We start from the raw sequence: 23,553 nt of genomic DNA on the forward strand, positions 1-23,553 counted from the left end.
GTGATACACTACAATACACCTGCCCCGTGTTATTAGTGATACACTACAATACACCTGTGCCGTGTTATTAGTGATACACACAATACACCTGTCCCCTGTTATTAGTGATAAACACAATACACCTGTCCCCTGTTATTAGTGATACACTACAATACACCTGTCCCCTGTTATTAGTGATACACTACAATACACCTGTCCAGTGTTATTAGTGATACACACAATACACTTGTCCCCTGTTATTAGTGATAAACACAATACACCTGTCCCGTGTTATTAGTGATACACTACAATACACCTGTCCCCTGTTATTAGTGATACACTACAATACACCTGTCCCGTGTTATTAGTGATACACTACAATACACCTGTCCCCTGTTATTAGTGATACACTACAATACACCTGTCCCGTGTTATTAGTGATACACTACAATACACCTGTGCCGTGTTATTAGTGATACACACAATACACTTGTCCCCTGTTATTAGTGATAAACACAATACACCTGTCCCCTGTTACTAGTGATACACTACAATACACCTGTCCCGTGTTTAGTGATACACACAATACACCTGTCCCGTGTTATTAGTGATACACACAATACACCTGTCCCGTGTTATTAGTGATAAACACAATACACCTGTCCCGTGTTATTAGTGATACACTACAATACACCTGTCCCGTGTTATTAGTGATGCACACAATACACCTGTCCCGTTACTAGTGATACACACAATACACCTGTCCCCTGTTATTAGTGATACACTACAATACACCCGTTATTAGTGATATGTGCAATAAACCTGTCCCCTGAAAATTAGTGATACGTGCAATAAACCTGTCCCCTGAAAATTAGTGATACGTGCAATACACATGTCCTCTGTTATAGTGATACGCACAATACATCTATCCCTTGTTATTCGTGATATGCACAATATACCTTACCCCTGTTATTAGTGATATGCACAATACACCTGTCCCCTTTTATTAGAGACGCACAATACACCTGACCCCTGTTATTGATACGCACAATACACCTGAGCACTGTTATTATAAATACGCACAATACACTGTCCTCTGTTATTAGTGATCTGCACAATACATCTATCCCTTGTTATTAGTGATACACACAATACACCTGACCCCTGTTATTAGTGATATGTGCAATACACCTGTCCCCTGTTATTAGTGATACTGTATATGCAATACACCTGTCTCCTGTTATTAGTGATACACTACAATACACCTATCCCCTGTTATTACTGATACGTGCAATACACCTGTCCCCTGATATTAGTGATACTGTATATGCAATACACCTGTCTCCTGTTATTAGTGATACACTACAATACACCTGTCCCGTGTTATTAGTGATACACTACAATACACCTGTCCCCTGTTATTAGTGATACACTACAATACACCTGTCCCCTGTTATTAGTGATACACACAATACACCTGTCCCCTGTTATTAGTGATACACACAATACACCTGAACCCTGTTATTAGTGATACACACAATACACCTGAACCCTGTTATTAGTGATACACTACAATACACCTGTCCCCTGTTATTAGTGATACACACAATACACCTGACCCCTGTTATTAGTGATATGTGCAATACACCTGTCCCCTGTTATTAGTGATACTGTATATGCAATACACCTGTCTCCTGTTATTAGTGATACACTACAATACACCTATCCCCTGTTATTAGTGATACGTGCAATGCACCTGTCCCCTGTTATTAGTGATACACTACAATACACCTGTCCCCTGTTATTAGTGATACACACAATACACCTGTCCTCTGTTATTAGTGATACACACAATACACCTGAACCCTGTTATTAGTGATACACACAATACCCCTGTCCCCTGTTATTAGTGATGCGCACAATACGCCTGTCCCCTGTTATTAGTGATACACACAATACACTTGACCCCTGTTATTAGTGATACGCACAATACACCTGACCCCTGTTATTAGTGATACACACAATACACCTGACCCTTGTTGTTAGTGATACACACAATACACCTGATTCCTGTTATTAGTGATGCGCACAATATGCCTGTCCCCTGTTATTAGTGATACGTGCAATACACCTGTCCCGTTATTAGTGATACGTGCAATACACCTGTCCCGTCCCCTGTTATTAGTGATACACTACAATACACGTGTTCCCTGTTATTAGTGATACGCACAATTCGCCTGTTCCCAGTTATTAGTGATACGCACAATACACCTGTCCCCTGTTATTAGTGATACGCACAATACATCTATCCCTTGTTGTTACTGATACGCACAATACACCTGACCCCTGTTATTAGTGATGCGCACAATACGCCTGTCCCCTTTTATTAGTGATACGCACAATACGCCTGTCCCCTTTTATTAGTGATACGCATAATACACCTGTCCCCTTTTATTAGTGATACGCACAATACACCTGTCCCCTGTTATTGATACGCACAATACACCTGACCACTGTTATTATAAATACGCACAATACACCTGTCCCGTCCTCTGTTATTAGTGATATGCACAATTCACCTGTCCCCTGTTATTAGTGATAAGCACAATACATCTGTCCCGTGTTATTAGTGATACACTACAATACACCTGTCCCCTGTTATTAGTGATACACACAATACACCTGTCCCTTGTTATTAGTGATACACTACAATATACCTGTCCCCTGTTATTAGTGATACACACAATACACCTGACCCCTGTTATTAGTGATATACTACAATACACCTGACCCCTGTTATTAGTGATATGCACAACACACCTGACCCGTTATTAGTGATATGCACAACACACCTGAACCCTGTTATTAGTGATACACACAATACACCTGACCCTTGTTGTTAGTGATACACACAATACACCTGATTCCTGTTATTAGTGATGCGCACAATATGCCTGTCCCCTGTTATTAGTGATACGTGCAATACACCTGTCCCGTTATTAGTGATACGTGCAATACACCTGTCCCGTCCCCTGTTATTAGTGATACACTACAATACACGTGTTCCCTGTTATTAGTGATACGCACAATTCGCCTGTTCCCAGTTATTAGTGATACGCACAATACACCTGTCCCCTGTTATTAGTGATACGCACAATACATCTATCCCTTGTTGTTACTGATACGCACAATACACCTGACCCCTGTTATTAGTGATGCGCACAATACGCCTGTCCCCTTTTATTAGTGATACGCACAATACGCCTGTCCCCTTTTATTAGTGATACGCATAATACACCTGTCCCCTTTTATTAGTGATACGCACAATACACCTGTCCCCTGTTATTGATACGCACAATACACCTGACCACTGTTATTATAAATACGCACAATACACCTGTCCCGTCCTCTGTTATTAGTGATATGCACAATTCACCTGTCCCCTGTTATTAGTGATAAGCACAATACATCTGTCCCGTGTTATTAGTGATACACTACAATACACCTGTCCCCTGTTATTAGTGATACACACAATACACCTGTCCCCTGTTATTGATACGCACAATACACCTGACCACTGTTATTATAAATACGCACAATACACCTGTCCCGTCCTCTGTTATTAGTGATATGCACAATTCACCTGTCCCCTGTTATTAGTGATAAGCACAATACATCTGTCCCGTGTTATTAGTGATACACTACAATACACCTGTCCCCTGTTATTAGTGATACACACAATACACCTGACCCCTGTTATTAGTGATATACTACAATACACCTGACCCCTGTTATTAGTGATATGCACAACACACCTGACCCGTTATTAGTGATATGCACAACACACCTGAACCCTGTTATTAGTGATACGCACAATACACCTGATTCATGTTATTAGTGATATGCACAATTCACCTGTCCCCTGTTATTAGTGATACGCACAAAACACCTGACCCCTGTTATTAGTGATACGCACAATTCACCTGTCCCCTGTTATTAGTGATACGCACAATACACCTGTCCCCTGTTATTAGTGATACGCACAATACACCTGTCCCCTGTTATTATTTATTATTTATTTATTAACAGTTTCTTATATAGCGCAGCAAATTCCGTTGCGCTTTACAATTTGAATCAAGATTACCATTATACTGGGTTGTAAAAGACATACATACATGACATACATAAGGGTAAGAGGGCCCTGCTCGCAAGCTTACAATCTATAGGGAAATAGGTGTTGATACACAAGGATAGGTGCTACATATTGCAAATTGGTCCAGCCCGATTGCAGATGTTCTTGGTGGGCTGTATAAGCCAATCACACAGGAAAGTTGGCCTAGGGTTAGGAGGATGTTCAATTGAAGAAAGAGAAGATGTGATAGGTGTTTACTATAAGAAGAGAGTTAGATAGGGAGCTATAAAAGGTTATGTGGGCGCCGGGCGGTCCTGGAATCTGATAAGCTTGTCTAAAGAGGTGAGTTTTCAGAGAACGCTTGAATGTTTGGAAACTAGTGGAAAGTCTTATTGTGCATGGGAGGGCATTCCACAGGGTGGGTGCAGCCCGAAAAAAGTCCTGTAACCGTGCATGGGAACAAGCAATGCGCGGGGATGAGAGACGCAGATCTTGTGCAGAACGGAGATGTCGGGTTGGAAGATATTTTGAGATAAGTGAAGAGATGTATGTTGGTGTGGTTTGGTTAATAGCTTTATGTGTGAGTGTAAGTATTTTAAATTGAATACAGTAGAAGACCGGCAGCCAATGGAGGGACTGACAGAGTGGATCAGCAGACACTGAACGTTTGATGAGAAAGATCAACCTCGCAGCTGCATTCAAAATGGATTGTAGTGGGGAGAGCCTGTTTTTGGGAAGACCAATAAGGAGACTATTGCAATAGTCAATGCGGGAAATTATGAGTGCGTGTATAAGAGTTTTTGCAGTGTCTTGCGTAAGATATGATCGAATTTTGGCTATGTTTCTTAGATGTATGTAACAGGATTTAGAGACAGATTGAATGTGGGGAACAAAAGACAGTTCAGAGTCAAGGATGACACCTAGGCAGCGAGCCTGTGGGGTGGGGTAGATTGTCGAGTTGTCAACAGTAATAGAGATATCAGGTTGGTAACTGCTATTGGGTGGTGGAAATATAATTAATTCTGTTTTGGATATATTAAGTTTGAGGTGGCGAGATGACATCCAAGATGAAATGGCAGAGAGACATTCAGTGACACGGACCAGCACAGATAGTGACAAATCTGGGGATGATAGGTAAATTTGAGTATCGTCCGCGTACAGATGATACTGAAAACCAAAAGAGCTGATTAGTTTGCCAAGAGAGGTGGTATATATTGAGAAAAGCAGAGGAGCTAATACTGAACCTTGTGGTACTCCAACTGATAGAGGTAGCGAAGTGGAGGTAGAATCAGAAAAGCGAACAGTGAAAGAGCGATTAGATAGGTAAGATGAGAACCAAGAAAGAGCTGTGTCTTGAAGACCTATGGATTGTAGTGTTTGTATGAGAAGAGAATGGTCAACAGTGTCAAAGGCAGCTGAGAGATCTAGAAAAATTAGAAGTGAATAATGGCCTTTAGCCTTGGCAGTGACCAGATCATTTACTTCCTTAGCCAGTGCTGTCTCAGTGGAGTGTTGGGAACGAAAGCCTGACTGAAGTGGATCCAATAAGTTGTGGGTGTTAAGAAAGTGTGTGAGGCGAGTGTAGGCAAGTCTCTCCAGTAGCTTGGAGGGGCAAGGTAGCTGGGAGATAGGACGGTAATTTGTTATTAGTGATACGCACAATTCACCTGTCCCCTGTTATTAGTGATACGCACAACACACCTGTCCCCTGTTATTAGTGATACGCACAATACACCTGATTCCTCTTATTAGTGATACACACAATACACCTGACCCTATTATTAGTGATACACACAATACACCTGACCCCTGTTATTAGTGATACGCACAATCACCTGACCCCTGTTATTAGTGATACACACAATACACCTGTCCCCTGTTATTAGTGATACACACAATACACCTCTCCCCTGTTATTAATGATACACACAATACACCTGTCCCCTGTTATTAGTGATACACTACAATACACCTGACCCTGTTATTAGTGATACACACAATACACCTGACCCCTGTTATTAGTGATACACACAATACACCTGTCCCTTGTTATTAGTGATACACACAATACACCTGTCCCCTGTTATTAGTGATACACACAATACACCTGACCCGTTATTAGTGATACACACAATACACCTGACCCCTGTTATTAGTGATACACACAATACACCTGACCCCTGTTATTAGTGATACACACAATACACCTGTCCCTTGTTATTAGTGATACACACAATACACCTGTCCCCTGTTATTAGTGATACACACAATACACCTGACCCCTGTTATTAGTGATACACACAATACACCTGACCCCTGTTATTAGTGATACACACAATACACCTGTCCCTTGTTATTAGTGATACACTACAATACACCTGTCCCCTGTTATTAGTGATACACACAATACACCTGTCCCGTTATTAGTGATACACTACAATACACCTGACCCCTGTTATTAGTGATACACACAATACACCTGTCCCCTGTTATTAGTGATACACACAATACACCTGACCCCTGTTATTAGTGATACACACAATACACCTGTCCCTTGTTATTAGTGATACACACAATACACCTGTCCCCTGTTATTAGTGATACACTACAATACACCTGACCCCTGTTATTAGTGATACACACAATACACCTGTCCCTTGTTATTAGTGATACACACAATACACCTGTCCCGTTATTAGTGATACACTACAATACACCTGACCCCTGTTATTAGTGATACACACAATACACCTGTCCCGTTATTAGTGATACACTACAATACACCTGACCCCTGTTATTAGTGATACACACAATACACCTGTCCCCTGTTATTAGTGATACGCACATTTGATCCGACCCCTGTTTGTGCCTTGCAGACTGAACATCCGTCGGAGTGATGCACTGACGGTCTATGATGGCGATGACCTGACAGCGCGGGTTTTGGGCCAGTATATGGGGGTTCACCAGCGGTTCAACCTGTTCTCATCCGCCAATGACGTGACCCTGCAGTTCCAATCTGACCCCAATGACCCTGTGTTTAGCTTGAGCCAGGGATTCATCATCCACTTCAAAGGTATCTACAGAGTGTACATTCAGTATGAGAATGGCGACTAACCATTCAGTAGGGATTTGTGACATCACTTTGTGCCTCTTGCCTCATTCTGTGTGTAGGGAAAATACTGTGTAATATGTGCTGTTGTATAAGGATAACATAAATAAAGCACTAGGTGTTCTTCTCCTAGAGGTGCCCCGGAATGACACCTGCTCAGCTTTGCCCGATGTGCAGTCCGGCTGGAAAACCTCGTCCCACCCCGATCTTATCCGCGGCACAGTCGTCACCTATCAGTGTGAACCTGGCTATGACATCACCGGCTCAGACATCCTGACCTGCCAATGGGATTTGTCCTGGAGCAACGCCCCTCCCACCTGCGAGAAGAGTGAGTGCATGGGGGTCAGTCTGTCTGGACTCCAGAGCGAAGGGCTGATAAATATCTTGCACTTTTTTTTTAGATGAGTTTATATTTAAGTCATGTTCTACTCATGAAACTAGAAATTAGTAATAACTTTATATTTGTATGTCATATATTATATATACAGTGTCTCAGCCTCTGTTGCTGCATACAGGTGTCTCAGCCTCTGTTGCTGCATGCAGGTGTCCCAGCCTCTGTTGCTGTATGCAGATGTCTAACCTCTGTTGCTGCATGCAGGTGTCACAGCCTCTGTTGCTGCATACAGGTGACTCAGCCTCTGTCGCTGCATGGAGGTGTCACAGCCTCTGTTGCTGCATACAGGTGACTCAGCCTCTGTTGCTGCATTGAGGTGACTCAGCCTCTGTTGCTGCATACAGGTGACTCAGCCTCTGTTGCTGCATGCAGGTGTCTCAGCCTCTGTTGCTGCATACAGATGACTCAGCCTCTGTTGCTGCATGCAGGTGACTCAGCCTCTGTTGCTGCATGCAGGTGACTCAGCCTCTGTTGCTGCATGCAGGTGACTCAGCCTCTGTTGTATACAGATGACTCAGCCTCTGTTGCTGCATGCAGGTGTCTCAGTCTCTGTTGCTGCATACAGATGACTCAGCCTCTGTTGCTGCATGCAGGTGACTCAGCCTCTGTTGCTGCATACAGGTGACTCAGCCTCTGTTGCTGCATACAGGTGTCTCAGCCTCTGTTGCTGCATACAGGTGTCACAGCCTCTGTTGCTGCATACAGGTGACTCAGCCTCTGTTGCTGCATGCAGGTGTCACAGCCTCTGTTGCTGCATGCAGGTATCTCAGCCTCTGTTGCTGCATGCAGATGACTCAGCCTCTGTTGCTGCATACAGGTGACTCAGCCTTTATTGCTACATGCAGATGACTCAGCATTTGTTGCTGCATACAGGTGACTCGGCCCCTGTATGCAGGTGACTCAGAATTTGTTGCTACATACAGGTGACTCAGCTTAATACAGGTGACTCAGCCTCTATTGCTGGATACAGGTGTCTCAGCCTCTGTTGCTGCATGCAGGTGACTCAGCCTCTGTTGCTGCATACAGGTGTCTCAGCCTCTGTTGCTGCATGCAGGTGACTCAGCCTCTGTTGCTGCATACAGGTGTCCCAGCCTCTGTTGCTGCATACAGGTGTCTCAGCCTCTGTTGATGCATACAGGTGTCCCAGCCTCTGTTGCTGCATACAGGTGCCCCAGACTCTGTTGCTGCATACAGGTGTCTCAGCCTCTGTTGCTGCATGCAGGTGTCCCAGCCTCTGTTGCTGCATGCAGATGTCTAACCTATATTGCTGCATGCAGGTGTCTCAGCCTCTGTTGCTGCATACAGGTGACGCAGCCTCTGTTGCTGCATGGAGGTGTCTCAGCCTCTGTTGCTGCATACAGGTGACTCAGCCTCTTTTGCTGCATACAGATGACTCAGCCTCTGTTGCTGCATGCAGATGACTCAGCCTCTGTTGCTGCATACAGGTGACTCAGCCTTTGTTGCTGCATGGAGGTGTCTCAGCCTCTGTTGCTGCATACAGGTGACTCAGCCTTTGTTGCTGCATGGAGGTGTCTCAGCCTCTGTTGCTGCATACAGGTGTCTCAGCCTATGTTGCTGCATGCAGGTGTCTCAGCCTCTGTTACTGCATACAGGTGACTCAGCCTCTGTTGCTGCATACAGGTGACTCAGCCTCTGTTGCTGCATACAGGTGACTCAGCCTCTGTTGCTGCATGTAGGTGACTCAGCCTCTGTTGCTGCATACAGGTGACTCAGCCTCTGTTGCCGCATGGAGGTGTCTCAGCCTCTGTTACTGCATGCAGGTGTCTCAGCCTATGTTGCTGCATGCAGATGTCTCAGCCTCTGTTGCTGCATGGAGGTGTCTCAGCCTATGTTGCTGCATGCAGATGTCTCAGCCTCTGTTGCTGCATACAGGTTACTCAGCTTCTGTTGCTGCATGCAGGTGTCTCAGCCTCTGTTGCTGCATGGAGATGTCTCAGCCTCTGTTGCTGCACACAGGTTACTCAGCTTCTGTTGCTGCATGCAGGTGTCTCAGCCTCTGTTGCTGCATGCAGGTGACTCAGCCTTTTTTGCTGCATACAGGTGACTCAGGGCCTGATTCACTACGGATCGCTATTCTGCTTATACGCACATAACTGCGTTGCTAATATCAGCGTGATATGTAAATATTTGCATTCGCATTGCGATCACAGCCTGACATAAGGACGCCCACTTCTCCTTACTTACATCCGTATACTTGGCCAACATCGAGAAACACTCGGTAACATTGAGTAACATCGGACAGTTAGAGAAACCCAGACCTTACACAGGAATTGCGTACTTATGTGCGCGCTATGTCGCCTCAGGCGGCATCTGGTATCGCAGCCTTTGTTGCTGCATAAAGGTGGCTCAGCCTTTGTTGCTGTATACAGGTGGCTCAGCCTTTGTTGCTGTATTCAGGTGGCTCAGTCTTTGTTGCTGCGTATAGGTGGCTCAGCCTTTGTTGCTGCATACAGGTGGCTCAGCCTTTGTTGCTGCATACAGGTAACTCAGCCTTTGTTGCTGCATACAGGTGGCTCAGCCTTGGTTGCTGCATACAGGTGACTGAGCATAATACTGGTGACTCAGCCTTTGTTGCTGCATACAGGTGGCTCAGCCTTTGTTGCTGCATACAGGTGACTGAACATAATACTGGTGACTCAGCCTTTGTTGCTGCATACAGGTAACTCAGCCTTTGTTGCTGCATACAGGTGGCTCAGCCTTTGTTGCTGCATACAGGTGACTGAACATAATACTGGTGACTCAGCCTTTGTTGCTGCATACAGGTGGCTCAGCCTTTGTTGCTGTATACAGAGGAGTACAGGCACTTATACCCCTACAGTAAGCATGGCTATAAATCCAGTTATTCTTATTTGTTATGTTGTTGTTCTCTAGACGATCAGTATCACCCTACAGGGGTGACCCAAAACCCTGCCACAAACGTTATCACCATAAACCTTAGTGAACATCAAACCTGCACTGTCAGATATGTAATCAGTGTAAATGTCTCTACTTCTCTCTAGTCTTGAACTGCGCAGACCCCGGGGAGATTGCGAATGGAGTGCGCAGGGCGATTGACCCACGTTTTCCCATTGGCTCTCACGTCCACTATTCGTGTAACGAGGGATACACACTGGAAGGGAGTGAAATTCTGACTTGTTACAACAGAGACACTGGAACCCCCAAATGGAGTGACCGTATCCCCAAGTGTGTCCGTGAGTAACTTGTACATTATACTAAGAATAATGTATCCCCCGCTGTAATTATATGGATATTAGAAGCTATCCAAGACTTATACGATCATATAAAGAAAGACAGAAGGTTGGAGACTGTGCTTATTATATAGGTAATGTATCTAGAGTAAAGGGGGGTATACATTAGGCGATTTTAGCAAGCGATTGCACGATAACGACGTCGTTATCATGCAATCGCTTGCAAATCACGCATGCATCGGGCAGGTTTAGGTCGGAAACGAGCAGCGATGCGCATGCTTCCGACATCTATCATTGCCGGTACATGCTGGTCAACCTGACGATCCCGTCAGGCTCAGCATGTGCGGGGATGATGGATGTGCCTGGACTGAACGAGTGAACGTTCCATGTAGGCACATCACTAGATATACAAACGAGAGCGTGATTACAATGTCATAATCGTGCTCTCGTCTGTATATCTAGTAGTGGACCACCACTTCCGTGTTTCACAGATGGCATGAGGTTTTTATGCTGGAATGCAGTGTTCTCTTTTCTCCAAACATATCGCTTCTCATTTAAACCAAAAAGCTCTATTTTGAACTCATCTGTCCACAAAATATTGTTCCAATAGTCTTCTGGCTTGTCCAGGTGATCTTTAGCAAACTGCAGATGGGCAGCAATGTTCTTTTTGGAGAGCAGTGGCTTTCTCCTTGCAATCCTGCCATGCACACCATTGTTGTTCAGTGTCCTCCTGATGGTGGACTCATGAACATTAACATTAGCTAATGTGAGAAAGGCCTTCAGTTGCCTATAGGTCACCTTGGGTTCCTTTGTGACCTTGTGATCTATTAGATGCAATGCTCTTGACGTGACCTTTGTTGGTCGACCACTCCTGGGGAGGGTAATAATGGTCTGGAATTTCCTCCATTTGTACATAGTCTGTCTGGTTGTTGATTGGTGGAGTCCAAACTCTTTAGAGATGGTTTTGTAACCTTGCAAAAAAAATGGTAGTTGCTCAGATCAGCTTAATTTCATAACACAGGTGCTTGTAAAGGGCGGGGTTTACACTGAACACAGAAAAAAAGAGATTTGGAGATTTGCCCCCCAGCACACTGCAGCAAAAACAATACTTAAATCCTACATGATAATAGCGATTCAGAGGTATTAGTTACATACATTTGCAAATATATGAATAAGCGCCAGGCCAATCGTCAAGGCTCTTCTATACTGGCGTCCCTAGCATTAAGGGGTTCACGTCCGAGAAGCAAGGCACCCCAAAAAAATAGTGATAGTGAAGTATAAAGAAAAGATGTGTAAGTATAAATCAATCAATCTCACCCCAAAATAATTATTGCTACATAATGGTAGCACCCACTCTGGGTCATATAATTACAATTGATGTACTGCATGATAACAGTACATATAAAAGCTGAGAGCTAACTTACCTTGGGGGTACCCCAAAAAACCTCCACATGGCACTATAAGCATCAGCACATCCTCCTAATGCTGACTGCCTTCATGCCTCTCCAAACCATTATGTAGCAATAATTATTTTGGGGTGAGCGTTTGGGAGTGGGGCCCCTGGGGGCTTCTGACTGGGCCTTTCTCATGGCATCACCACTTAATTCACATAGAATACCTTTATCACTTCTCTATTTGTTTGTATATTATTTGTGTCATTTTAATTCTTTCTCATTTCATTAACACTTATTGATTTATACTTACACATCTTTTCTTTATACTTCACTATCACCTTTTTCCCTTTTTCGTGTGATGCCCTGGGGATGGCCCTTGGTTGGAATTTTTTTGGGGTGCCTTGCTTCTCGGACGTGAACCCCTTAATGCTAGGGATGCCAGTATAGAGGAGCCTTGATGATTGGCCTGGCGCTTATTCATATATTTGCAAATGTATGTAACTAATACCTCTGAATCGCTATTATCATGTAGGATTTAAGTATTGTTTTTGCTGCAGTGTGCTGAGGGGCAAATCTCTTTTTTTCCATGGTTTTGTAACCTTTCACAGCCTGATGAGCATCAACAACTCTTCTTCTGAGGTCCTCAGAAATCTCTTTTGTTCGTGGCATGATACACTTCCACAAATGTGTTGTGAACATCAGACTTTGATAGATTCCTCCAACACTGGAGTCATTAGATGAGTTCCTCACTTCAACATGATCAGGTTATCGCCAACACTGAAGTCATTAGATGAGTTCCTCACTCTACAATGATCAGGGTATCTCCAGCAATGGAGTCATTAGATGAGTCCTTTGCTCCGCCATGATTAGGACATCTCTGAGTCATAAGATGAGTTTTTCACTCCACCATGATCAGTGTATCTCCAGCAGTGGTGTCGTTAGATGAGTTCCTCACACCACCATGATCGGGGCATCTCCAGCATTGGAGTCCACCCATGTATCCTGGGAGTCTACGTATCTCTGCAGGAGCAATGTACAAAGACTAAAACCCTTCTTGTCCACATGCATCAAGAGAGATGGAAAATTCATCATAGTCAGTAGTATTATGATGAATATGCTCGGCTTCTGGAAAAACTGTAGTAGCTAAACAACCAAAGATGTGTAGCATAGGAATTCTTCAACAACACTGGAGCCATTGTCTTGAGTTCCTCTTTCAACCAGCGGGCACAGTACCTCCAGCAGTGGAGTCATTTGATGAGTTCCTCACTCTACCTTGATCAGGGTATCTCCAACACCAGAGTCATTAGATGAGTTCCTCACTCCGCTATGATCAGGGTATCTCCAACACCAGAGTCATTAGATGAGTTCCTCACTCCAACATGATCATGGTATCACCAACACTGGAGTCATTAGATGAGTTCCTCACTCCAACATGATCAAGGTATCTCCAACATTGGAGTCATTAGATGAGTTCCTCACTCCACCATCATCAGGGTATCTCCAGCAGTGGAGTCTTTAGATGAGTCCCTTACTCCACCATCATCAGGGCATCTCTAGAATTCAAGTCATAAGATGAGTTCTTCACTCCACCATGATCAGTGTATCTCCAGCAGTGGTGTCATTAGATGAGTTCCTAACTCCACCATGATCAGGGCATCTCTAGAATTGGAGTCATAAGATGAATTCTTCACTCCACCATGATCAGGGCATCTCCAGCATTGGAGTCATCAGATTAGTTCCTCACTCCATCATGATCATGGTATCTGCAGCGGGTGGAGTCATTAGAAGAGTTCTTCACACCGTTATGATCAGGGTATCTCCAGCATTGATGAGTCATTAGATTAGTTCCTCGCTCTACCATGGAATAGTGTTTCTCCAGCACTGATCCACTGACTGAATTCATCATTACACCAGGATCAGTGTATCTCCAGCATTGGAGTTCTCAAAAGGTGTCTTAGTTTCGCCATGACACAATGTTTCTCTACCTTTGGAATCATAAGATGAGTTCATCACTCCACCTTGGGATTGTGTAGCTTCAGCATGGAAGTCACTAGATGGACTACTCATTCCACCAGGGAACAGGGTATATCTGGCTCTTAGCCATTGCCTAAGTTCCTCATTCCATCAGTGGGCAGAGTATGACCAACATTGAGATATTCTGCCTCTGGTGGAATGAGGAACACAGCCAATATCTCCAAACACTGAAACCATTGGCTGACTTCATCTATTAACCAGGGGGGGGGGGGCAGCATATTTCCAGCAGTGGGGTCATCAGCTATTTGACGAAAACCAAATATCGATCTGGCCATTCCCATTTGGTCTAAAGGCAGAAAGTCAGGCAACATTACTTGGTTCTCTTGCTTGGGGTTGAGGAACTGGAAGTCGATACTACAATCCTAGCTGTGGTTCCGGATAGTGATAGAAAACGGGATGCCTGATCACATGGTGCACATTCATCTTTGGTGGATTTCCATAAGTTGAACATAAATGTAGAATATTACCTAGGTTCTGGTGATTCCTTCCATCTGCCGCAGTCAGAGGAGGAGGCCCTTCGCTAACAGACTGCAAGCAAGGGTAAGGGGAGAGGGCATCAGATCAGGTGGTTGGCTGCTACCCAGGCAACATTTTTCAGGTTTTGTTTTAAGATAGAATAATCCAGGTAACTTTTTGCCTTAATAAAATATATCTTAATTTTTTTTCTATTTATCAATTTACTCCTGATGGGACAGTTGCTCCTAGAAGAACCTCTCCCGACAAAGAGTCTGCAGTAAAGGGATTTACTGTTGGTTCTGCGTGATGCCAGGGAGGAATCAGAACAAGGCCCCTCTCCGACGATGCTCTCCCCAAAGTGGCTGACGCCATTTTCAGTTGGCGTTAAATATTGGGGCCCACTGCAGTCCCGTTGAGAATACTGCGCTACTTAGCTTATCTCTAATCAGTCTAATGTCTCCTGCATTCAGCTCATGGTTAATCACAGTGATAGTAAAGTAGTGCCTTAATCATATGGACAGGACGTGGCCAGGACAGTTCTGGGTGGGCGCCGATTCTAGTTATGTAAAAGGGGTCTTCATAAGGACTCAGAGCTCCCATCCTTGATTAGGGACAGATAATGTAACGCTCATGATTCTAGTTTATATGCAATTGTTGTTATTATTTAGTGGTCACTATACAGAATCCTAATTTTTTTTGCGTTCCATATTTCATAACAGAAATAATACTATACCAGCACTAAACAGGGACCAGTGTGGGTCACACGCTCATGCCGGAAGATTGTTGCAGTTTAGACAATGAACACAGGGTGTCGCTATCACTCGTTTATACCACTGGTTGTGGATGAAACATGAACCTAATTAGAAATTGCAGCATAAATACATATTCAGAAATAAATGGTTTATTTAGTTCACAAACCAGTCACTGTTCTCCACCATTGTCCCACTCTCGCCTTAAACCATTTTCAGTGTCTTGTGATTAATTGTAACCCACTTTCCAGTGAAGTACGAGCCCTGTCTGAACCCCGGGGTCCCGGAGAATGGCTACCAGACCCACTATAAGCATCACTACCAGGCTGGGGAGGCGCTGAGGTTCTTCTGCTATGAGGGATTTGAGCTGATTGGTGAAGTCACCATAATCTGTGTTCCTGGGCACCCATCTCAATGGACCAACCAACCCCCCCTCTGTAAAAGTGAGTGTAACCGCTGCGCCATAGTGAGGCACGAGGTTCCTCTGGGACGTCGTGACTGAGTACAAGATTATTTCCGGGCCTCCCTAGACTTATATGATATGACTGTAACCAAACGGAATAAGTGATCATTGTCCCTTGTGAATTTTTTTTTTTACATCATACCCTTGGCACGTGGATCGATTGTACAGAACTTAAGTAAACGTTAGAGGAAGATAGTTAGCCTTTGTAAGAGCCCTGAGCTAGTCCCTAATTGGTAATTGTACAGGGCCGGGCTCGCACTTAATTTTTGTTTCATTAATATAGATATGTTTTTCCAGTATGCACACTTCGGATTATTTGTGTAATAATAATAGTCCCTGCAGTATATCACCCCCTTCTATAATGTTACATCCCAGTAACTTATATCACACTGAGGTCCCCTCTTTTCTCTTTTCTTTCAGTTGCGTACGAGGAGCTCCTGGACGACAGGAAGTTAGAAGGTCTGAATTAGCGGATGCTTGTTGTGACATCACTGTCCTCACAAAAACGTCACCTCGAAATGTCATTACCATTACAGCTGCCTGTACCATTCCCCCGTGTGTTCTCACAATGACCTATCTCAGATACGCCGCTTTGCTTCCTGACATTTCCACCACCCAATGCAGTCACTTCCCGTCCATTAACCATCACCACCTACATGTCTACGAGGTTTGTGGCCTTTGTGACCTCTGATCTTGTCATCCAAAGCAGGATCCAGCGCCCCCCCTGTGGGTGATTAACTTGTCTTTATCCTTTTCTCTAGTTGCCCAGACGACGGACCCCTCCCACCAAATGGAGGGTGGGAATATAGCGCTAGCTATTTTCCTGCCAATCATCCTGGTGATCCTGCTGATTGGCGGAATATACATCTATTACACAAAGTGAGTGGATGGGGGGCTGGGTGGGAGTCAGGAGTTACCCCGCCTGTAATCCTCAGGCCGCAGTGAGGAACCCAGAATATTCTGTAAAACTGCATAGTGACAAGAGTTAACATAGCAAACGAGAAATACTGTAATGATTTATAGTGCCATTGTTGCTTACAGGTCGGTTGAGGCGGCCATTTTGGCAGTGACTGGTTCCTAGTGATTGTCTAGACTGTATACTCATGAAGTGTCTTAGAGTCTGATTCAGAGGCGGGCGCAGTCCAGGTCGCTGCTGCTTTTTCAGTAGCAGCGGATCTGAGAAATTATGCAAGTGCCACAGGAGCCATCTTTTTTTGTAAAAAAAAATATAACGCCCACTGACAACTTCTCAGATCCGCTTCCTGCATTCGAAGACGCAGCGCTTCGGGCAACATCGCAGCGACCATCGGACATCTGAATAACATGAAAGTTGCTCAGAATGTCCAGCATAACTAAGCTGCCTAGTCCAGTGAATCAGCGTCTGAGGACTCAATCTCTGGCCTCGGCACTTCCTATAATGGAGGCTATACGCCTCCATTTTTAAAAATGTACCCGTTACCTCCCCGAAATGCCTGTGGCCTGTTAGTAAGGCTGCGGCTAGCAACACACTGCGACAGGAGCCGCAGCGACATTGCGGCACATGCGCACTGCGGCCCCAGCCCGTGCGCAACAAAACACATTGCTCATTTGCAACCCTATCGGGACAGTGATGTCATTAGTTTCTAGTGATTTGATAGGCTGAATATAAGCAAAGCCCTCAAAATGGCTGCCTGCATGGTGCATAGGTGACAGATAGTACATAGCCATCTCGCTGTTACCTCTATAACTGCACTGACATTAAACGCCACTTACACTGGGTGTCGTTTGCAGATGAAATTAATGCTTGCACCTGCGGTCAGTGGGGTAAAGGGAAGACGCTGCATTGACCCCAGTGTGTCCGCTAGTGGTCAGCGCAAGTAAATGGAGCAGGCAGTGTCCAAAACTGCAGCGCAAACGCTCTCGACCGCAACTGCCAGTGGTTATGGAGTCATTGGGACTAACCCGTTTCCATGCCATGACTAGTATAAATAGACAGGATTGCGGAGCCTGATGCCGCAATAATCTCAGACTTTTATATGGCGATGTAAGATACCCCGCTCCTACCCCTGACTGTCCTGTGATTCCTTCCTTAGGTTTCAAGGGAAATCACTGTTTGGATTCCCGTTCCCAGCCTCCCATTCTTACAGTCCCATCACTGTGGAGTCCGATTTCAACAATCCATTATACGAGGCTGGGGTGAGTGTGGCTATATATTTTAATTATTACGCTGTGTGTAAATGGTACATCCGGGGCTGAGGTGGCTGGGAGGCAAGGTAATGGTGACCATCGACGGCTCTGCCATCGATGGTCAATGGGTTTCAAGCTATCGAGGGAAACCATAGATGGTGATCCATCGATGGTTTGTCTTTTGCACAGGCGCAGTTGGCGTCCACAAAATGCATTTGTATCTCACCATCGGGCTCTGCCATCGATATTATAACATCAGTGGCTAGCCATCGATGGTTAAAACACTCACCACCGGCCTCTGACCATTGATGATCGATGACCAACCCTAAGGCAAGGTGTATTTATTGCCATAGAGAGGTGGCAGCCAGTAAGAGAAATCTGCATTATTATCAGATATTACTCCACTGCACCTATAATTACAGAATGATTTGGAGACACATATAAACCTCGTTATGATCCTTAGAAGCTGATTGGTTGCTTTGGGCAACCTCCACTTTATCTCCCTCCTAAAAGTCTACTCTATTACCTCATCGTTATAGGCACCAATGATAGCAAATAAGGTAATATAGCCACTTACTTGCTCTGAGCTCTGCAGGGGAGGAGTCACAGTGGGGGAGGGGCTGCAGAGCTGTAGGGGGCTCTGCGGAGGAGGAGTATATTGTGCAAAGCAGAATGGAGCTCTCACCTCACCTGTCACATGTCCTGTAATACTTATGGAACCCACTCCCCCCCACCCACTGCAAATAAACCAATCATGTTCAGTGGGTGGATATTAACACTGCTCGTTCACAGAAGGAAGAGGGGGATACCAGGACCAAACACACCCCTGAAATTGTGCCCAATAGTGATCGTAATCAGGCATCTCTGTAAGTGCTGTTGGAAAAGACCGTAGAAGGTCACTGTTGGCCAAAGTGTGCATATGGGGGTCATATTCCAATCAGATTAATCAATAGCATCTACCAAATGCCCAATCTGGCTATTTATGTGTGTGTCCAAACAGGCCATTAATCGCAGCTGGAATGCCCTGTGTTTAATATGTGGCTTCTCATCTGATGATATCTCTGGCTGTTCAGGCATGCTGGGACTTGCAGTTCCCCTCAGCTATAAATTGCCTACCTTTAGTCCAGGGATGGGGAACCTCAGGCCCGGGGGCCGTATAAGACCCCCGGAATCAGTTGGTCTGGCCCTCTGAGCTTTTTTCTGCTGGCCTCATCTGGCTACCAGGGTGCCTAGAATGGCCCCCTGCAGCCAAAATCTATGCAGCAGTGCCGCCTGGTGCGTCCTTAGGATGCTTCAGACGGTCACACCGCTGCCCTTACAGCTACCCGGAGCATCCTGAGGATGCTCCAGGCATTGCTGTTGTCACCGGCAATTGTGGCCCCGCCCCATGTGACATCACAATGAGGGGGCGTGGCCTGCACTGGGCCCACACATAATGTTATATATATCAAAATGGCCCTTGGCAGAAAAAAGGTTCCCCACCCCTGGTTTAGTCTTTCCTCTGTGAACGTTATTCTGGCGCAGAGGGGGTGGGGCCAGGACTGTGCAGAAATACTGTGTGGGTGTGATATATGGGAGACAATGCTCTATATACTATACACTGATTTACCTCTTTCTCTTTTAGGATACCCGGGAGTATGAGGTGTCGATTTGAAGATGGGTTAAATTATGGGTACAACACGGGGCGGGTGGGGTCATACGTGAGAGATATCAGATTATACACAGATTGAGGGTCTTAATTTACAGATCGCAATCACAAGCCGCACAGTCCCTCACCCTGCGATCGTCTATCATGTGGATCTTACACTATCACCCACAGAGTTCTAAACACTGGGGAGTGGGGGGGGGAGGGGAGGGGGATTTGAACTTTTTCCTGTGTCTTCTTAAAGGAGCTGGCGCTGCCGTCTTTGGGAAAACCGTGATGGCGGCAGGCTCATTAAAATAGCACAGTAATGTACTATGACCAGCGCACTATGGTAAGAAGTGAGATTAGTGAGGGAAATTATAGTTTAGTCTTTTTTTTTACATTTTGGGATAAACGTATTTCCTGTATTGTGCTGCTGGTTTCTGGGGAAACCAGTGGAATAAGAGCCATGCGTGTTACTGTTACTCCCCCCATCCCCAGATCTCTGCCTTCCTTTACAGCACAGGACTGGAGGCATAAGCTATTATGTGGTAAAATATTGCTTCAGAATTATTATTTTTTTCTCTTTAATTTCCCTATTTCACCAGGACAGCAATTACTATTAATATTATGGAGCACACCTCCAACTCTTCTGAGATGTGTTTATATTTTAAATTCCCCTTTTTAATATTGAACTACAATGAAGGGGGGGGGGGGGGGGATCATGGATTTATTTGACCTGTATTATAGATAAAACATAGTTCACTCTTGGTCTCCAAGGAAATGGCCGCTCTTGTCCAGCACCACAAACACTTGTGAATAGTGTCAGGTGACTAGTCTGTTTAAAACTCTGTGCCTTCACCCTGCAATCTTCCATCAGTCATCGTGCGACCTCTCACCCTTGTAAATGTCATTTGTGCCAAAGTAATACTGCAATGTCTGTGCTCTAGGGGGAGCTATCCATGACTCCATTAAATCCTCCAGCACCGGGGGCCTTGGCCCCCATATCCACACAAAGTGTTGCTCTCTACATCACCCTACTATCAGAACGGATCAGAATGATCGCTCAGCTGTACATCACACTCTTCGTCTCTCTCTATCGCTCCCCTCCACACCCCCCCCCCCCACAAATTAATTTCACTTCCAGGAGACTCAAACATGGCCGCCACAGGGCACCGACGAGTGTCTGATCCAGGCACACCTTTAATTCTCTCATGGCGTCTGTTTGTGTCACCTCCAGCTCCGCTTCTCAAACTGGCTTTATTTTCAGGCAATAAAGAGCGAGATTTGTAATATAGTGTCTTTGTCTTTAATGCATACCCCACTAATACGTTGGAGAGCAGCTCTTGCTATGTGGGGGCAGAAATGATACCAGTTAAATATGTATGGCAATGTATCCTATCATTGCACTATCCCATGGTGGGATATCATTGAGGCAAAGCACCTCAGTAATCTCACCGGAGGGGGAAATGTACCAAGCCTTGGTGGGAGATAAAGTGGAGACATTGCCCCAAGCACCCCATCAGCATCGAACTGTAGTTTCACTGACTGCGCTAGATAAGTGACAGATGCTAATTGGTTTCTCTCCAAGGCTCGATACACCTCCCCTGGCTCCCATCAAATGGATAGGTCACATTCTAATGGACAGTGGAGGAGCCTACAAAATGGCAGCCTCCTGTGCATGTTTGCTGCAGGTGCACTTTAAAGCAGTGTTCTCTCTCATCATTCATAAGCAATGTCTGTTAGTGCCTCAGTCAGGCTGGAACTTTATCACGATTTATGAATAACGTTGCATCTCTGTGACCTATTCAGTGTTGATCACATCTGGAAAATTGGAGCCGCGACTCCCTGCCCCTTGTTCCACCTGGCTGAGATGTGACAGGAGGCATGGCCTCTCCGACAGGTCAGAAAATACTATACGTTAGGTAATGGACGGACTGTGCAGAGTACTAACATGGCATCCGCAAGTAATTATATATATTTATCTATCATTTCAACACTAATGGTGCATACACACGGTCAGATTTTTCCTTCAGATATGAACGATAACGATTTAAAAATCGTTCAGTCGTTCATATCTGAAGGAAAATCGTTCATATCTGACATGCCTGAACGATGGACGATCAACGATGCGCGTTCCCGATGGTCAGATAACGATTTCTGACATCTGATGTGTTTGCAGTCAGACTTGGACGATTCCATTCATTTTAATGCAGTCAAAAATCGTTCAATCGTTCAAAACTTTGGTAAAATCGTTCAAATCGTTTAATCGTTCAATCGTTCATCTGACAAATCTGACAAGTCTGACAAATCTGACCGTGTGTATGCACCATTAAGCTGCATACACACACACACAACGATTTTGTTACCAACGATTTTCTGAACGATTTTTTGTCAGATTTTTTTAAAGTGTAATGAACGATTTTTATGAACTACAAACGATTTTTGCATATTCCCTTAATGAAAATCGTTGAGTTGACAAGTCTGACTGACTACAAACGTGAACACGCATGAACGATAATCGTTCATCGTTTGACTCAGAAAGTGAACGATTTTTTTTCCAATTATAGCGTTTAACGATAATCGTTCAAAAAAATCGATTTTGTTACCAACAATTTTCTGAACGATTTTCTGTCAGATTTCTTTATGGTGCGTACACACTGGGCGATTAAAGTGGACGACTGAACGATAACGATATCGTTATCGTTCAGTCGTCCACTTTATCGTCCATTTTTAACACAAAAAAGATGAACGATGACGACGCGCGTTCCCGCGGGTCGTTCGTCATCCTCGTTCATCGGGCTGACATGCAGGCCAACCTGACGACCTCGTCAGGTTGCTGCATGTCAGGGAATGGGTGAGAGAGCCCGGCGCTGAACGATATCGCTAATGATATTGTTCAGCGGCTGTGCTCAATGTCATGAACGACATTGAGCACAGCCTGCCGGGGACACACTAGACGATATCGCTCAGGGAGCATATCGTCTAGTGTGTATGCACCTTTAGTGTAATGAACAATTTTTTGAACTACAAACGATTTTTGTAACGTCCCTTAATGAAAATCTTTCAGTTGAACAGTCAGCATGAACTACAAATGGGAACGCGCATGAACGGTAATCGTTCATCGTTATGACTCAGAAACTGAACGATTTTTCAATGACTGAACGATAACGTTATAGTTAAATCGATCGTTCAAAAAATCGTTACATGTGTATGCACCTTTACTAATGTTTGTGCAGGCTTCCCCTACCTAGTTGTGCATGAATCAGTCTTTATATCTGAAAAATGAGGGTTCCTTGCAGCGTATATGCCCCGATGCCTGACATTCATTGTGCAGGTGCGGGGACCAGAAGCAGCGGCAGCCCCCCTCAGGTAAGAGGGCAGGAGCCGCTGCTGGATGAGACCAATCTGATGCACTCATCACTATCAACTCTTACACCAGGGTCACAGCGAACGTAGCTCAGGCTCCTGCTGGAGACAGCGTTTGAGACATTTCAGCGGCCATGTTCATTTTAATTCCCAATGACATGCCCACAGCACACCCTTACTCTACTTTCTTTGCAACCGCACGCTCACTGCAGTCACATTGATTCATGCCCATGTCTTGTGATTCCGCATCCATTCCAGCAGGGGAGCCTAGAGGGAAAGTAGCGGTAACTAATTACCTGGGGCCAGGCCCCACCCCCTTACCTTCCCCTGTCAGCGGCAGTGTCACTTAGAGTCTCCTCGGCCCAGTACACACTGCTATGTGCTGGGCTGCGGTGGGACCAGGTAGGCTGCTGCCCCTGGCTGAGAGGGACACAGCATCCGCCTGTGGAGTGTGCGAAGTGACACAGCAAAATCT

General features: G+C 45.0%; 1 protein-coding gene across 4 annotated transcripts in view; it reads left to right on the top strand.

Moving 5' to 3' along the window:
• The window catches only part of SEZ6L2 (seizure related 6 homolog like 2), an 88,902-nt gene extending 67,898 nt beyond the window's left edge, over positions 1-21,004 (top strand). For 2 of the 4 annotated variants that reach the window (XM_088457533.1, XM_088457532.1), the window contains exons 11-18: positions 6,988-7,184; positions 7,339-7,548; positions 10,635-10,826; positions 15,708-15,899; positions 16,340-16,378; positions 16,681-16,798; positions 17,992-18,094; positions 19,710-21,004. In XM_088457533.1, coding sequence (XP_088313659.1) covers positions 6,988-7,184; positions 7,339-7,548; positions 10,635-10,826; positions 15,708-15,899; positions 16,340-16,378; positions 16,681-16,798; positions 17,992-18,094; positions 19,710-19,739 — 1,081 coding nt within the window. In that variant the 3' untranslated portion in view covers positions 19,740-21,004. The remainder of the gene's footprint in view (positions 1-6,987; positions 7,185-7,338; positions 7,549-10,634; positions 10,827-15,707; positions 15,900-16,339; positions 16,379-16,680; positions 16,799-17,991; positions 18,095-19,709) is intronic. The other 2 variants (XM_088457535.1, XM_088457534.1) reach the window with 1 other exon arrangement.
• The last annotated feature ends 2,549 nt before the right edge of the window (positions 21,005-23,553 follow it).

Source organism: Taudactylus pleione, unplaced genomic scaffold (assembly GCF_031769625.1).
Source record: "Taudactylus pleione unplaced genomic scaffold, aTauple2 ptg000762l, whole genome shotgun sequence".
NCBI classification, from domain to species: domain Eukaryota; kingdom Metazoa; phylum Chordata; class Amphibia; order Anura; family Myobatrachidae; genus Taudactylus; species Taudactylus pleione.